The 17,292-nt window shown below is 38.5% G+C and overlaps 1 protein-coding gene across 3 annotated transcripts in view; it reads left to right on the top strand.

Annotated features, from left to right (window-relative positions):
* The window catches only part of GOLGB1 (golgin B1), a 126,964-nt gene that overhangs the window by 84,607 nt on the left and 25,065 nt on the right, over positions 1-17,292 (top strand). For all 3 annotated transcript variants that reach the window (XM_059162798.1, XM_059162799.1, XM_059162800.1), the window contains 2 exons: positions 829-6,017; positions 6,863-8,777. In XM_059162798.1, coding sequence (XP_059018781.1) covers positions 829-6,017; positions 6,863-8,777 — 7,104 coding nt within the window. The remainder of the gene's footprint in view (positions 1-828; positions 6,018-6,862; positions 8,778-17,292) is intronic.

Genomic DNA, 17,292 nt, shown 5'->3' with positions numbered 1-17,292 from the left:
CTTGGCCACTACATTATTTGACAGTCCTATGGGTGGGGTTTTTTTTTTTTTTCTCATATCAAATTGAAATTTTTTTCTGGGAAAAAAAAAAATGGTGCTATTGGCAAAGATGGAGATTTTATTGTGTACACTGAACCCAAATTCATTTAGTAAAATTCTAATGAAATTTATCAGGAGATTAACTGATTCTGTTTCCCCGGAAGACAGTTATAAAAATAATATATATGGGTTGAGCAGTCTAACACAGTTATCTTTGTAATAATAATAGTATTTTGTCAAGCAAGTCTGTAATTTCATACCCAACCCTCTACAGAACTCCTTTTTGATTATTTGATAGTGGTAATTTATCTTAACCTACTTGTTTGATAATCTACTTATCTGGTAATAGCTATCTTATTCAATAGTTTCCATTTCAGTAGATAGCTTAGGAAAAAGAATGATAACTTCCTTCTTGGTTTGGGATGAAACAATATTTAATGCATTTCCTGCCTCCCTTTTATGTTTAAGTGGTTCTTAAAAGAAACACGTAGGAGTTTTAATACAAAGAAAATAGTTTCTCAAGTAAGGGATATCTGGAAAAGGAGTTCCCAGTTACCATAAGGTCTGATGACTGTGGCTTGGCCTCAGTATAAGATTAACAGGGTACTCTCAGAGGTCCAATTTGGGAAAGAAAAACTGATTTTAAAAGGATTTAGCAGTTTTATGGTAGGAAGTTTAGACTAGTAAGTTGTAGATTTGAAAAAATGCATGAAATAGGCGTTTTTAGTAGACTTTTTTTTCTAAGACATCTATCTGATTGAGGCTTTTCCTTTCTTTTTTAAAAAATAGATCAACGTGGTTGATATTACCAGGCTCCATAGGAGCAGCCCTTCTGCCCAGGAGAGTGGACAGGATGTCCTAGACAACACATTTTCTCAGAAACATAAAGAACTGTCAGTTTTATTGTTGGAAATGAAAGAAGCTCAAGAAGAGATTGCATTTCTTAAGTTGCAGCTCCAGGGGAAAAAAGCTGAGGGGGCCCCTGAGGTCCCTAACCAGAAAGAAATGAAGCAGACAGAGAGTAAAGGAATACCCACAGTTAGCATGAAAATACTGCCTGAAGATACAGGACAACATTTTCCCTCAATGCCATGTGAAGAAAGCAGTCTTCCAACAGTTGAAAAAGAAGAGCAGATGAGTAGTAAATATCAAAATAGAACATCTGAGGAAATATCTTTGAACGACACAGGGATGGAATTAAAATCAACCAGGCAGGATGAGGTTGATAAACCCCCTTCTGCTGTACAAGGAATTTGTAAGTGTCACCAGGATGAATTGGAAAGGCTAAAAAGGCAAATTTCGGAGCTTGAGATAAACTTTCATAAAGCAGAAGAAATCTATGAAGAAAATTTAGATGAGAAAGCTAAGGAAATCTGCAACCTCACCCAGTTGATTGAAGAGTTTAGGAAAAAAGCTGAAAACACCAACAGTGCATTCACTGCTTTGTCTGAAGAAAGAGACCAGCTTCTTTCTCAAGTGAAGGAACTTAGTGTTGTAACAGAACTGAGGGCTCAGGTACAACAACTGGAAGTGAACCTTGCAGAAGCAGAAAGGCAAAGAAGACTTGACTATGAAAGTCAGACGAATCATCACAATTTGCTTACTGAACAGATCCACAGTCTAAGCATAGAAGCCAAATCTAAAGATGTGAAGATTGAAGTTTTACAGAATGAACTGGATGACATACAGCTTCAGTTTTCTGAGCAGAGTACACTGGTGAAAAGCCTGCAAAGCCAGCTGCAGAAGAAGGAAAGTGAAGTGCTTGAAGGAGTAGAACGTGTGAAAGATATCTCAAATAAGATGGAAGAACTTTCCCAGGCTCTTTCACAGAAGGAACTTGAAATAGCAAAAATGGATCAACTCTTATCGGAGAAAAAAAGAGATGTGGAAACCCTGCAACAAACCGTCCTGGAGAAGGATCAGCAAGTGACAGAAATTAGCTTTAGTATGACTGAGAAAATGGTCCAGCTTAATGAAGAGAAGTTTTCTCTTGGGATTGAAATTAAGACTCTTAAGGAACAGCTGAACTTATTATCGAGAGCTGAAGAGGCAAAAAAAGAGCAGGTGGAAGAAGATAAAGAAGTTCTTTCTGGCCTTAAACAGAATTCTGATGAGCTGAGCCCAGTAGGGCTCCTAAGTAAAGAAGAGCTTCAGCATGAATTAGTCCTTGTGAAGAAAGAAAGTGAACAGAGAAAGAGAAAGCTCCAGGCAGCTCTTATTAACAGAAAGGAGCTTCTACAGAAAGTCAGTAGATTAGAAGAGGAATTGGCCAAAGTGAAAGATGAATCTATGAATGAGATCCCACTCAGTGAGCGTGAGAAGAGGGAAATGAAGGAAGATAAAGAAGGCAAAAAAGACTCAGAAAAATGTGTGACTGCTAAGTGCCACGAAGTAGAAATTTCTTTAAAGCAGACAATATCTGAGAAAGAGGTGGAATTAGAGCTTATAAGGAAGGATTTAGAAGAAAAGGTAGCAGCTGAAGAACAGTTACAGGCTGTGATCAAACAGATGAATCAAAACTTGCAAGAGAAGACAAACCAGATAGATTCGCTGCAAGCAGAAATCATGGAAAACCAAGCAGTTATCCAAAAATTAACCACAGGTAACAAGGATGTAGGTGATGGAGACTCAGCAGCGCCTGTAAAAGAAACAGTGGCGATCAGTCCACCTGGTGCAGGTAGTGGAGAGCACTGGAAACCAGAACTGGAAGAAAAGATACTGGACTTAGAAAAAGAAAAGGAACAACTTCAAAAGAAGCTACAGGAAGTGTTAACGTCTCGAAAGGCTATTCTACAAAAAGCACAGGAGAAAGAAAGACATCTTAGGGAGGAGCTGAAGCACCAGAAGGATGAGTATAATCGCTTACAAGAACAGTTCGATGAGCAGAGCAAGGAAAATGAGAACATTGGAGACCAGCTGAGACAACTCCAGATTCAAGTAAAGGAGTCTATAGACAGAAAACTCCTGGGTATTGACCAGCAGGATCCAGGCTCTCCCATTCCAAGTTTAAAAGAGCCTTTATTCAAAACCACAGAACAGCAACCTCCTCAACTTGTTTCAGAGTCTGACTTTCTTTCTCATCCAAGAGATGGAGATGCTCTGCAGAGCAGTAATTATGTTGCCCAGATTAAGACCCAGCTGAAAGAAATAGAGGTGGAGAAAGAGGAGTTGGAATTGAAGGTTAGTTCTGCAACAAATGAGCTTACTAAAAAATCAGAAGAGGTATTTCAGTTACAAGAGCAGATAAATAAACAAAGTTTGGAAATCCAAAGTCTAAGGACAATGTCCCTTGAAGCTGAAGCCTATGCAGAAAGCCTGAGGCAGAAATTGGAAAGCAGTCAGCTAGAAATTGCTGGATTAGAACATCTAAGAGAATTGCAGCCTGAATTAGATGAACTGCAAAAACTCATAGTCAAAAAGGAAGAAGAAGTTAGAAACCTTTCTGGACAGCTTAATGAGAAAGAGGAGGTGCTTACAAAAGTACAGGCAGAGATAATGGAACAAGAGGATTTAATCAAGGCTCTGCGTACCCAGCTGGAAATGCAAGCCAAAGAACATGATGAGAGGATAAAGCAGTTACAGGTGGAACTTTGTGAAATGAAGCAAAAACCAGAAGAGACTGGAGAAGAAAGTAAAGCAAAGCAACAAATACAGAGGAAACTACAAGCTGCCCTTATTTCCCGAAAAGAAGCACTAAAAGAAAACAAAGGTCTCCAAGAGGAGTTGTCTTTGGCAAGAGATACCATTGAACATCTCACTAAGTCTCTGGCAGACATGGAAAGCCAAGTTTCTACTCAAAATAAAGAAAAAGATACGTTCTTAGGAAAGTTAGCTGCTCTTCAGGAAGAAAGAGACAAGCTCATTACAGAAATGGACAGATCTTTAATGGAAAATCAAAGTCTCAATAGCTCTTGTGAAAGTTTGAAATTAGCTCTGGAGGATCTTACCGAAGATAAGGAAAAGTTAGTGAAGGAAATTGAATCTTTGAAATGTTCTAAGATTGCAGAAAGCACTGAGTGGCAAGAGAAACACAAAGAGTTACAAAAAGAGTATGAAGTTCTTCTGCAGTCTTATGAGAATGTCAGTAATGAGGCAGAAAGAATTCAGCATGTTGTGGAAACTGTGAGGCAGGAGAAACAAGAACTTTATGGAAAGTTAAGAAGCACAGAAGCAAACAAGAAAGAAGCAGAAAAGCAGTTGCAGGAAACTGAACAGGAAATGGAGGAAATGAAGGAAAAGATGAGAAAGTTTGCCAAATCTAAACAGCAGAAAATCCTAGAACTGGAAGAAGAGAATGACCGGCTTAGAGCAGAGGTACAGTCTGGAGGAGGTGCATCTAATGATGTTATGGAGGCACTTCTTTCTTCCAATTCCAACTTGAAAGAGGAACTAGAAAGGGTCAAAACAGAGTATAAAACCCTTTCTAAAGAGTTTGAGGCTTTAATGACTGAGAAGGAATCTCTAAGTGAAGAGGTTCAAGATTTAAAGCATCAAGTAGAAAGTGTTGTGTCCATAGAAGGTAGCCTAAAGGCCACTGAGAAACAGGATAACCAAAGAAATATCATTGAAGGGGCAACACAGTCTGTCCCAGGTGAGTCTAATGAGCAAGACTCTCGGGACATGAACACTGGGCCGGAAGATTCAGAATCCATTTTGTCAGAGAACAGTGCCAAGAAGCCTGATGAAGGTGAGAATGTCAGCTCACATGATGAAATTAATAACTATCTTCAGCAGATTGATCAGCTCAAAGAAAGAATTGCTCAGTTAGAGGAAGAGAAGCAGAAAGAAAAGGAATTTAGCCAGACTTTAGAAAATGAGAGAAGTACTTTACGGAGTCAGATATCAGCGAAGGATGGCGAACTAAAAATGCTTCAGGAAGAAGTAACCAAAATAAACCTATCAAATCAGCAAATACAAGAAGAACTTGCCAGAGTTACCAAGCTAAAGGAGACAGCAGAAGAAGAGAAAGATGATTTGGAAGAAAGGCTTATGAATCAGTTAGCAGAACTTAATGGAAGCATTGGGAATTACTATCAGGATGTTACAGATGCCCAAATAAAAAATGAGCTACTAGAATCTGAAATGCAGAACCTTAAAAAATGTGTGAGTGAATTGGAAGAAGAAAAGCAGCAGTTAGTCAAAGAGAAAACTAAGGTGGAATCAGAAATACGAAAGGAATATTTGGAGAAAATACAAGGTGCTCAGAAGGGACCTGGCAATAAAAGCCATGCGAAGGAACTACAGGAACTCTTAAAAGAAAAACAGCAGGAAGTAAAGCAGCTGCAGAAGGACTGCATCAGGTACCAAGAGAAAATCAGTGCTCTGGAGAGAACTGTTAAGGCCTTAGAATTTGTTCAGACCGAGTCTCAAAAAGATTTGGAAATAACCAAAGAAAATCTGGCTCAGGCCACCGAACACCGCAAGAAGGCAGAAGCAGAATTGGCTAGCTTCAAAGTTCTACTAGATGATACTCAGAGTGAAGCAGCAAGGGTCCTAGCAGACAATCTTAAGTTGAAAAAGGAACTTCAGTCAAACAAAGAATCAGTTAAAAGCCAAATGAAACAAAAGGATGAAGATCTGGAGCGAAGACTGGAGCAGGTAGAAGAGAAACACCTGAAAGAGAAGAAGAACATGCAAGAGAAACTGGATGCTTTGCGTAGAGAAAAAGTCCACTTGGAAGAGACATTTGGAGAGATTCAGATTACTTTGAACAAGAAAGACAAGGAAGTTAAGCAACTTCAGGAAAACTTGGACAGTACCGTGGCCCAGCTTGCAGCTTTCACAAAGAGCATGTCTTCCCTTCAGGATGATCGAGACAGGGTGATAGATGAAGCCAAGAAATGGGAGAGGAAATTCAGTGATGCTATTCAAACCAAAGAAGAAGAAATTAGACTCAAAGAGGAGAACTGCAGTGTTCTAAAGGATCAACTTAGGCAGATGTCCATCCACATGGAGGAATTGAAGATCAATATTTCCAGGTAAATGTGGAACTTTTTTGCTCTTCTAAATGTAACTGAAGGTAAAGAAGGCCTCTATTTAAACTATTTTTATGCCTATTAATATTATGGGACTAATTTTGGTTTAAATTTCACTAGAAATTTCCCCTATATTCTGTCTCACTTCTGACTCTCTCTTTTTTTGTCAGTGACTTTTGGCTAATATTAAGATGGAAAATCTATGTCTGCTTCTCTTCCCATCTTTCTCTTGGGAGAACTCTTTTATTTCTCCCTTTCTTTTCATTTTCATTTCCACTGCTTTGTCTGGATTTTTACTGCGGTACTGCCAAATGATTGTTATAGCCTTATAAATGATGTCCTCTTTTCTCTTTCCCATATTCAACATCAATTCATACTGCATGAGAGTTATTGTCCTCTAACTTCAATTTTATATCATTTTTCAAATTCAGGAGCTGATGGTGACCCCCATACTGGGAACTCCTCCACTTTTATTAGGATTTTTCTGCTTTGAGACAGGTTTCCTCATTGTCATACCAAGATTATTCCTTTAAGGAGCTAGACTTGAGCTTTTCTGGAGCAAAGTAAAGCAAAATAATAGAAAGTACTGCTTTCTAGGGTGTGCAAAGTCATGTCACTAAAATAAGCAACATGGCTTTGGAGTTTTAAGACTTAAATAACCTTAGGTGCAATATATCTTTAATGCAGACCATCCAGTAGAACTAATACCTCTTCGTTGGAAGGATGAGCACCTTTAATTACGAATACTGCTTCATCTTTAAATCTGAGTAATGTTGTATATGTCCCTTAGGCATCAAATAGTGTTCCCTTGAAATCTGTGATTAATGACCTTCTCTCTTTCTTTCCAGGCTTGAACATGACAAGCAGATTTGGGAGTCCAAGGCCCAGACAGAGGTTCAGCTTCAACAGAAGGTCTGTGAGACTCTGCAGGGGGAAAACAAAGAACTTTTGTCCCAGCTAGAAGAGACTCGACAACTATACCACAGTTCTCAGAATGAAGTAGTTAAGTTGGAATCAGAACTTAAGATTCTCAGAGACCAGTCAGCTGATTTAAATAACTCTTTAGAAAAATGTAAGGAAAACAAAGAAAACTTAGAAGGAATCATAAAGCGGCAAGAGGCTGATATCCAGAATTGTAAGTTCAGTTATGAACAGCTAGAGACGGATCTTCAGGCCTCCAGAGAACTGACCAGCAGGCTGCATGAAGAAATAAACATGAAAGAGCAGAAGATTATAAGCTTGCTTTCTGCCAAGGAACAGGCAGTCCAAGTAGCTGTTGCTGAACTACATCAGCAACATAATAAAGAAATTAAAGAATTGGAAAACCTGTTGTTGCAGGAGGAAGAGGAGAATGTTGTCCTAGAAGAGGAGAACAAAAAGGCTGTTGACAAAACCAATCAGCTTATGGAGGCACTGAAAGCCATCAAAAAGGAAAACATGCAGCAGAAGGCTCAGTTGAATTCCTTTGTTAAATCCATGTCTTCTCTCCAGGATGACAGAGACCGCATCGTAGGTGACTACCAGCAGCTGGAAGAGCGACATCTCTCTGTCATCTTGGAAAAAGATCAACTCATCCAAGACGCTGCTGCTGAGAATAACAAGCTTAAAGAAGAAATTCGATGCTTGCGGAGTCATATGGATGATCTTAATTCTGAGAATGCCAAACTAGATGCAGAACTAATCCAATATAGAGAAGACCTGAACCAAGTGATATCAAGAAAGGACTGCCAGCAAAAGCAGCTCCTTGATGCTCAACTTCAGCAGAATAAGGAGCTGAAAAGTGAATGTGTCAAATTGGAAGAAAAGCTGAAGGAGTCTGAGGAAGCAAAGGAGGATCTGCGAAGGTCCTCTCTTGCTCTAGAGGAGGAGAAACAAAGTTTGTCTAAAGAGATTGAGAGCTTAAATGTGTCTGTATCCCAACTAAAGAGACAATTGACAGCCTTGCAAGAAGAAGGAACTTTAGGAATATTTCAGGCCCAACTAAAAGTAAAAGAAGAAGAAGTACAGAGGTTAAGTACTATCGTTTTCTCCTCTCAGAAGAGAATTACAGAATTGGAAGAGGAATTGGTTCATGTTCAGAAGGAGGCTGCCAAGAAGGTGGGTGAAATTGAAGATAAACTGAAGAAAGAATTGAAACATCTTCATCATGATGCAGGGATAATGCGAAACGAAACAGAAACCGCAGAAGAGAGAGTGGCAGAGCTGGCAAGAGATCTGGTGGAGATGGAACAGAAATTACTCTCAGTCACCAAAGAAAATAAAGACCTCACAGCACAAATCCAGTCTTTTGGAAGGTCTATGAATTCCCTACAAAACAGCAGAGATCGTGCCAATGAGGAGCTTGATGAACTGAAAAGGAAATACGATGCCAGTCTGAAGGAGCTGACAGAGCTGAGAGAAGAACAGGGGCTCCTAAGCAGGAGAAGAGATGCTCCTGTTTCGAAAGTTGCCCTTTCTGTGAACTCCACTGAGGATAACAGCTTGCCTCGCCTCGATAAACTTAACCAACAGCTTCTGTCCAAAGATGAGCAACTGCTTCACTTGTCCTCACAACTAGAAGATTCTTACAACCAAGTGCAGTCCTTTTCCAAGGCTATGGCCAGTCTACAGAATGAGAGAGATCACCTGTTGAATGAACTGGAGAAATTCCGCAAGTCAGAGGAGGGGAAGCAGAGGTCTGCAGCCCAGCCTGCAACCACCCCGGCTGAAGTCCAGAGTTTAAAGAAAGCTATGTCATCACTCCAAAATGACAGAGACCGACTAGTGAGTGTCTGGTTCTCTTTCTGATCTTTATTTAAGAGTTTTTGAGCTTTTCTTTAAAAAATTTTCACTTCTGTAGGAAAAGATGAGCACGTTCTTGCATATATATATTATCTGGGCATTTTGGAACAGTATTATACATCCCACAGGTTTTATTTGGTCTTAGACACACAAACATTATTTAAATTACTTTAATTCTGCTAGTACCATTTAAAAATAATTACAGATTTTCTTTGCACAAAACTCTCCACGCTATAAAAGGACTAAAAAACATGGAGGTTGTTTTATGTATTTTGTACACACATGTCGATGTTTCCAGAATGTGTCACAGTTTAATTGAACTAAGGTATAGGAGTCATTCAGGGTCTTCTTACAGTAAGAGTTTAGCCTTAGGTCATCTGGTAGAATTATAGAGAGGACTCAGCTTATCTCATGTATAACAACCCTAATTTGTCACAAAAAAGTTAAATATATAAAGAGTTAATCTAAAGAAGTTTAAAAAAAATAATAAAGAAGTTCAGTACCCAGCTTTTTTTTAATCGGAGAGAAAGATAAGGAGGATCTCTCATGCTAAAATTTTGCTTTTAGAAGGATCCAGTAGCTTAGTTCAGGTCTTTTTTTCTAAGAACCTCCGGGGTATCAAGATTCAGAAGCAAAACTGGAATTATTATAAGCCAGGCCAAGTTCTACTTTGTGAGGTTACTATCTTCACTTTCATGACAGTTCTTAACTCTTTTAAGACCATGTACTTAGGCCAAATAGGAAATAAAATGAGGTTCAAAAGGCTGGATATTCCATTAAAAAGTGACCCATGTCCAGAATATGAAAATTCTAGTTTTTAAGAACAGCCTCAATAAAAAAGATCATTGCTCCTAACTACAAATTCTTGTTCTAATTTTCTTTTTCATTGTAGGCAATGTGTTCATTCATATTACATTTTATATCCAGTATTTATAGATACCTTTTTCACTTTTGTAATCTGAATAAAACCCCTTTTCAGCTGCAGTTTTGACAGCAGTATAATGTATATGTATTTATTTATGTCTTAAAATAGTTTCAGTTCAGCTGACTTTGTCCTGGGAGCTAACCCTTTTTTGTTGTTGTTGTTGCTTTCAGAATGCAAATGTAAAAGATTTTCATCAGAACAGGATATACTTCAAAGATGTAGTATTTTATAGCTATCTAGGGCTCGATTATCTTCAAAGTCAAAATCTTTTTCCTAAAAGCTATTAGGTTAGATTTTGAATTGACAAGGTTTCATTTCGTCAGTTGATTTACTCTTCTTATCTGTTCTAAACACTGGGGACAAAACTTGTTATCTCTCAACCCTTGCTATCTCTCAGCCTTTTCTATTTCTTAGTCCCCATTCCACATTTTTATCTGCTGGATATTTTCAAGCCAGGTCAGCATATTTTTACTTACATATTTCTATAACCCATAGTAATGTTCCTCTGTTCTGTAAGGCTCATAGCTGGCTATGATTTTATTTCATTTATCATCAAAGTCTGTTACTTTATTCATAATGGGCCTCAATTATCTCTTTTCCTTTCTATCATCATTTAGGATGAGTTCTTAACACTGTACGTTTAACTGTTGTGGTACTGCTTCTTCCAATTTGTCATTTTCCAGTATATTTTTATATACCATTGCTGAATAAATCTGAAGCTTTGCTTTCTTATTACTGTACTGCTCAAAAACCTTTAAAAGTTGTATTATCTCTAGAATAGGCTTGGGATTCAAACCTTTTAGTCTGGCATTTGAGACCCTATAATTTGGTTAGGTCCTTCTTTCCAGCCTTCCTTGATACTGCTGCCCTACTCATACCCTTCATTGCAGCCAAACTGATCTACTTATTATGCAGTAATCCTACCTAGTACTTCCACATTACCATCCTCTGAACCAAAATGTCCTCTCTATTTTCCTTTTTTGGGAAGATATTTCCCACTATTAAACATCGCCCTGGAGCTCAAACTTTCTGGTTACATTTCCAGACCTCTTAAATACCTGTTACCTTCTGTACTTCTCTAGTACTTTCATTTGTCTCATATTGTCCTGATGTGTATATGTCTATATGTCTGTGTGTGTAAGTGTCATGTCTTACACTTGTTTGTATTTCCTATGATTTTAACATAGGAGGAATTAATTATGTGGTAGATAATCAACCATTGGTGATCATTCTCTGTTGTTGTTGTTACTGGAAACACTGTGGGGTTTTTTTTTTTTTTTTTTTTTTTTTTTTTTTTTTCATTTTGTAAAACTGTCATATAGGGGAGTTCTGGAAACATTGGCTCTTAACATCTGCCGTAAATGAAAGCCAAGGCAGTGTTATAAATCACATGAAGGCCTGTCACTCTGACTTGGTGATACTACATTTGAGGTCCACTACAGTCTGCTGAGGCCCTTCTGCATACTTTTGGAATGTATTATTAACTGGCCATCAGCTCTTTTCCACATAACTTGTTCTCAGTCTGTGTCATGGGCATTGAAGTTTATAGTCTCTCAATTACTGGCTGCATGTATGATAAATACGGGAGCTTTCTTATGTCAACCACTATCAGTTTGAACATGCAGCTTAGGCCAGCAGTTTATCATCTCTGCCTACACTACACTTCCTTCCCATCAGGACCATCCCAGAAATGATTGAGATCCGAAAAGGATTTAGCTTACTTTGATTCTCTTCTTTACTTAGTTATTCAGAGGGGAGTTTCTCCAAGTCTGAGGGTCCCAGGTGCAGAGAATTAGCCCTGGGGAGTCTACTACAGTGTCACAAACAACTCTGAAAACATTCTGTAGTTTTTGTATCTATTTGAACTTCCTTTGGACTTTCCCATAATCAAATAGGTACTTAGGCAATTTCTATCTAAAGGGTAGAAAGCAAATCTCCAGAACCGCATTTATCTATACACATTTTGTTCTTTTTTAAAATTTGCTTTCAAATTCCAATATAATTAATGTACAGTGTGACAGTTTCAGGTATACAATATAGTGATTCAGGAATTCTGTACATTACTCAGTACTCTCAGTCTCCTTCACCTGTTTTTACTCCATTCCCCAGCCACCTCCCCTCTGGTAACCATCACTTTGTACTCTATAGAGTCTGGTTTTTGGCCTCCTTTTTTCTTCGATCATTTGTTTTGTTTAAGTTCCACCTATGAAGAAAATTATATGGTATTTGTCTTTCTATGACTGACTTATTTCACTTAGTATCATACACTCTAGACCCATACAAGTTGTTACAAATAGTGAGATTTCATTCTTTTTTATGGATGGGTAATATTCCATTATGTATATGTGCACCACATCTTTTTTTTTTTAATATAATTTTTTATTTTTTATAAACATATATTTTTATCCCCAGGGTTACAGGTCTATGAATCACCAGGTTTACACACTTCACAGCACTCACCAAAGCACATACCCTCCCCAATGTCCATAATCCCACCCCCTTCTCCAAAACCCCCTCCCCCGAGCAACCCTCAGTTTGTTTTGTGAGATTAAGAGTCACTTATGGTTTGTCTCCCTCCCAATACCATTTTCTTTCATTTATTCTTCTCGTACCCACTTAAGCCCCCATGTTGCATCACCACTTCCTCATATCAGGGAGATCATAGGATAGTTGTCTTTCTCTGCTTGACTTATTTCGCTAAGCATGATACGCTCTAGTTCCATCCATGTTGTCGCAAATGGCAAGATTTCATTTCTTTTGATGGCTGCATAGTATTCCATTGTGTATATATACCACATCTTCTTGATCCATTCATCTGTTGATGGACATCTAGGTTCTTTCCATAGTTTGGCTATTGTGGACATTGCTGCTATAAACATTCAGGTACACGTGCCCCTTTGGATCACTACGTTTGTATCTTTAGGGTAAATACCCAATAGTGCAATTGCCGGGTCATAGGGCAGTTCTATTTTCAACATTTTGAGGAACCTCCATGCTGTTTTCCAGAGAGGTTGCACCAGCTTGCATTCCCACCAACAGTGTAGGAGGGTTCCCCTTTCTCCGCATCCTCGCCAGCATCTGTCATTTCCTGACTTGTTGATTTTAGCCATTCTGACTGGTGTGAGGTGATATCGCATTGTGGTTTTGATTTGTATTTCCCTGATGCCGAGTGATATGGAGCACTTTTTCATGTGTCTGTTGGCCATCTGGATGTCTTCTTTGCAGAAATGTCTGTTCATGTCCTCTGCCCATTTCTTGATTGGATTATTTGTTCTTTGGGTGTTGAGTTTGCTAAGTTCTTTATAGATTCTGGACACTAGTCCTTTATCTGATATGTCATTTGCAAATATCTTCTCCCATTCTGTCAGTTGTCTTTTGATTTTGTTAACTGTTTCCTTTGCTGTGCAAAAGCTTTTGATCTTGATGAAATCCCAATAGTTCATTTTTGCCCTTGCTTCCCTTGCCTTTGGCGTTGTTCCTAGGAAGATGTTGCTGCGGATGAGGTTGAAGAGTTTGCTGCCTGTGTTCTCCTCAAGGATTTTGATGGATTCCTTTCGCACATTGAGGTCCTTCATCCATTTTGAGTCTATTTTTGTGTGTGGTGTAAGGAAATGGTCCAATTTCATTTTTCTGCATGTGGCTGTCCAATTTTCCCAGCACCACTTATTGAAGAGGCTGTCTTTTTTCCATTGGACATTCTTTCCTGCTTTGTCGAAGATGAGTTGACCATAGAGTTGAGGGTCTATTTCTGGGCTCTCTATTCTGTTCCATTGATCTATGTGTCTGTTTTTGTGCCAGTACCATGCTGTCTTGATGATGACAGCTTTGTAATAGAGCTTGAAGTCCGGGATTGTGATGCCACCAACGTTGGCTTTCTTTTTCAATATCCCTTTGGCTATTCGAGGTATTTTCTGGTTCCATATAAATTTTAGAATTATTTGTTCCATTTCTTTGAAAAAGATGGATGGTACTTTGATAGGAATTGCATTAAATGTGTAGATTGCTATAGGTAGCATAGACATTTTCACAATATTTATTCTTCCAATCCAGGAGCATGGAACATTTTTCCATTTCTTTGTGTCTTCCTCAATTTCTTTCATGAGTACTTTATAGTTTTCTGAGTATAGATTCTGTGTCTCCTTGGTTAGGTTTATTCCTAGGTATCTTATGGTTTTGGGTGCAATTGTAAATGGGATTGACTCCTTAATTTCCCTTTCTTCTGTCTTGCTGTTGGTGTAGAGAAATGCAACTGATTTCTGTGCATTGATTTTATATCCTGACACTTTACTGAATTCCTGTATAAGTTCTAGCAGTTTTGGAGTGGAGTCTTTTGGGTTTTCCACATATAGTATCATATCATCTGCGAAGAGTGATAATTTGACTTCTTCTTTGCCGATTTGGATGCCTTTAATTTCCTTTTGTTGTCTGATTGCTGAGGCTAGGACCTCTAGTACTATGTTGAATAGCAGTGGTGATAATGGACATCCCTGCCGTGTTCCTGACCTTAGCGGAAAAGCTTTCAGTTTTTCTCCATTGAGAATGATATTTGCGGTGGGTTTTTCATAGATGGCTTTGATGATATTGAGGTATGTGCCCTCTATCCCTACACTTTGAATAGTTTTGATCAGGAAGGGATGCTGTACTTTGTCAAATGCTTTTTCAGCATCTATTGAGAGTATCATATGATTCTTGTTCTTTCTTTTATTGATGTGTTGTATCACATTGACTGATTTGCGGATGTTGAACCAACCTTGCAGCCCTGGAATAAATCCCACTTGGTCGTGGTGAATAATCCTTTTAATGTACTGTTGAATCCTATTGGCTAGTATTTTGTTGAGTATTTTCGCATCTGTGTACATCAAGGATATTGGTCTATAGCTCTCTTTTTTGATGGGATCCTTGTCTGGTTTGGGGATCAAGGTGATGCTGGCCTCATAAAATGAGTTTGGAAGTTTTCCTTCCATTTCTATTTTTTGGAACAGTTTCAGGAGAATAGGAATTAGTTCTTCTTTAAATGTTTGGTAGAATTCCCCCGGGAAGCCGTCTGGCCCTGGGCTTTTGTTTGTTTGGAGATTTTTAATGACTGTTTCAATCTCCTTACTGGTTATGGGTCTGTTCAGGCTTTCTATTTCTTCCTGGTTCAGTTGTGGTAGTTTATATGTTTCTAGGAATGCATCCATTTCTTCCAGATTGTCAAATTTATTGCCGTAGAGTTGCTCATAGTATGTTCTTATAATAGTTTGTATTTCTTTGGTGTTAGTTGTGATCTCTCCTCTTTCATTCATGATTTTATTTATTTGGGTCCTTTCTCTTTTCTTTTTGATAAGTCTGGCCAGGGGTTTATCAATTTTATTAATTCTTTCAAAGAACCAGCTCCTACTTTCGTTGATTTGTTCTATTGTTTTTTTGGTTTCTATTTCATTGATTTCTGCTCTGATCTTTATGATTTCTCTTCTCCTGCTGGGCTTAGGGTTTCTTTCTTGTTCTTTCTCCAGCTCCTTTAGGTGTAGGGTTAGGTTGTGTACCTGAGACCTTTCTTGTTTCTTGAGAAAGGCTTGTACCACTATATATTTTCCTCTCAGGTCTGCCTTTGTTGTGTCCCACAGATTTTGAACTGTTGTATTTTCATTATCATTTGTTTCCATGATTTTTTTCAATTCTTCTTTAATTTCCCGGTTGACCCATTCATTCTTTAGAAGGATGCTGTTTAGTCTCCATGTATTTTGGTTCTTTTCAAACTTCCTTTTGTGGTTGAGTTCTAGCTTTAGAGCATTGTGGTCTGAAAATATGCAGGGAATGATCCCAATCTTTTGATACCAGTTGAGTCCTGATTTAGGACCGAGGATGTGATCTATTCTGGAGAATGTTCCATGTGCACTAGAGAAGAATGTGTATTCTGTTGCTTTGGGATGAAATGTTCTGAATATATCTGTGATGTCCATCTGGTCCAGTGTGTCGTTTAAGGCCTTTATTTCCTTGCTGATCTTTTGCTTGGATGATCTGTCCATTTCAGTGAGGGGAGTGTTAAAGTCCCCTACTAGTATTGTATTATTGTTGATGTGTTTCTTCGATTTTGTTATTAATTGGTTTATATAGTTGGCTGCTCCCACGTTGGGGGCATAGATATTTAAAATTGTTAAATCTTCTTGTTGGACACACCCTTTGAGTATGATATAGTGTCCTTCCTCATCTCTTATTATAGTCTTTGGCTTAAAATCTAATTGATCTGATATAAGGATTGCCACCCCAGCTTTCTTCTGATATCCATTAGCATGGTAAATTCTTTTCCACCCCCTCACTTTAAATCTGGAGGTGTCTTCGGGCTTAAAATGAGTTTTTTGGAGGCAACATATAGATGGGTTTTGTGTTTTTATCCATTCTGATACCCTGTGTCTTTTGACAGGGGCATTTAGCACATTAACATTCAGGGTAACTATTGAGAGATATGAATTTAGGGCCATTGTATTGCTTGTAAGGTGACTGTTACTGTATATGGTCTCTGTTCCTTTCTGATCTACCACTTGTAGGCTCTCTCTTTGCTTAGAGGACCCCTTTCAAGATTTCCTGTAGAGCTGGTTTGGTGTTTGCAAATTCTTTCAGTTGTTCTTTGTCCTGGAAGCTTTTAATCTCTCCTTCTATTTTCAATGATAGCCTAGCTGGATATAGTATTCTGGCCTGCATGTTTTTCTCATTTAGTGCTCTGAAAATATCATGCCAGCTCTTTCTGGCCTGCCAGGTCTCTGTGGATAAGTCAGCTGCCAATCTAATATTTTTACCATTGTATGTTACAGACTTCTTTTCCCGGGCTGCTTGCAGGATTTTCTCTTTGTCACTGAGACTTGTAAATTTTACTATTAGGTGACGGGGTGTGGGCCTATTCTTATTGATTTTGAGGGGCGTTCTCTGAACCTCCTGAATTTTGATGCTCATTCCCTTTGCCATATTGGGGAAATTCTCCCCAATAATTCTCTCCAGTATACCTTCTGCTCCCCTCTCTCTTTCTTCTTCTTCTGGAATCCCAATTATTCTAATGTTGTTTCGTCTTATGGTGTCACTTATCTCTCGAATTCTCCTCTGGTGGTCCAGTAGCTGTTTGTCCCTCTTTTGCTCAGCTTCTTTATTCTCTGTCATTTGGTCTTCTATATCACCAATTCTTTCTTCTGCCTCATTTATCCTAGCAGTGAGAGCCTCCATTTTTGATTGCACCTCATTAATAGCTTTTTTTATTTCAACTTGGTTAGATTTTAGTTCTTTTATTTCTCCAGAAAGGGCTTTTATATATCCCGAGAGGGTTTCTCTAATATCCTCCATGCCTTTTTCGAGCCCGGCTACAACCTTGAGAATTGTCATTCTGAACTCTAGATCTGACATATTACCAATGTCTGTATTGATTAGGTCCCTAGCCTTCGGTATGCCTCTTGTTCTTTTTTTTGTGTTGAATTTTTCCGTCTTGTCATTTTGTCCAGATAAGTGTATATGAAGGGGCAAGTAAAATACTAAAAGGGTGGCAACAACCCCAGGAAAATATGCTTTAACCAAATTAGAAGAGATCCAAAATCGTGAGGGGGGAGA

Source organism: Mustela lutreola, chromosome 2 (assembly GCF_030435805.1).
Source record: "Mustela lutreola isolate mMusLut2 chromosome 2, mMusLut2.pri, whole genome shotgun sequence".
Lineage (NCBI taxonomy): Eukaryota > Metazoa > Chordata > Mammalia > Carnivora > Mustelidae > Mustela > Mustela lutreola.
Note: the sequence above shows the minus strand (reverse complement) of the source record. Positions and strands in the feature narration are given on the sequence as shown.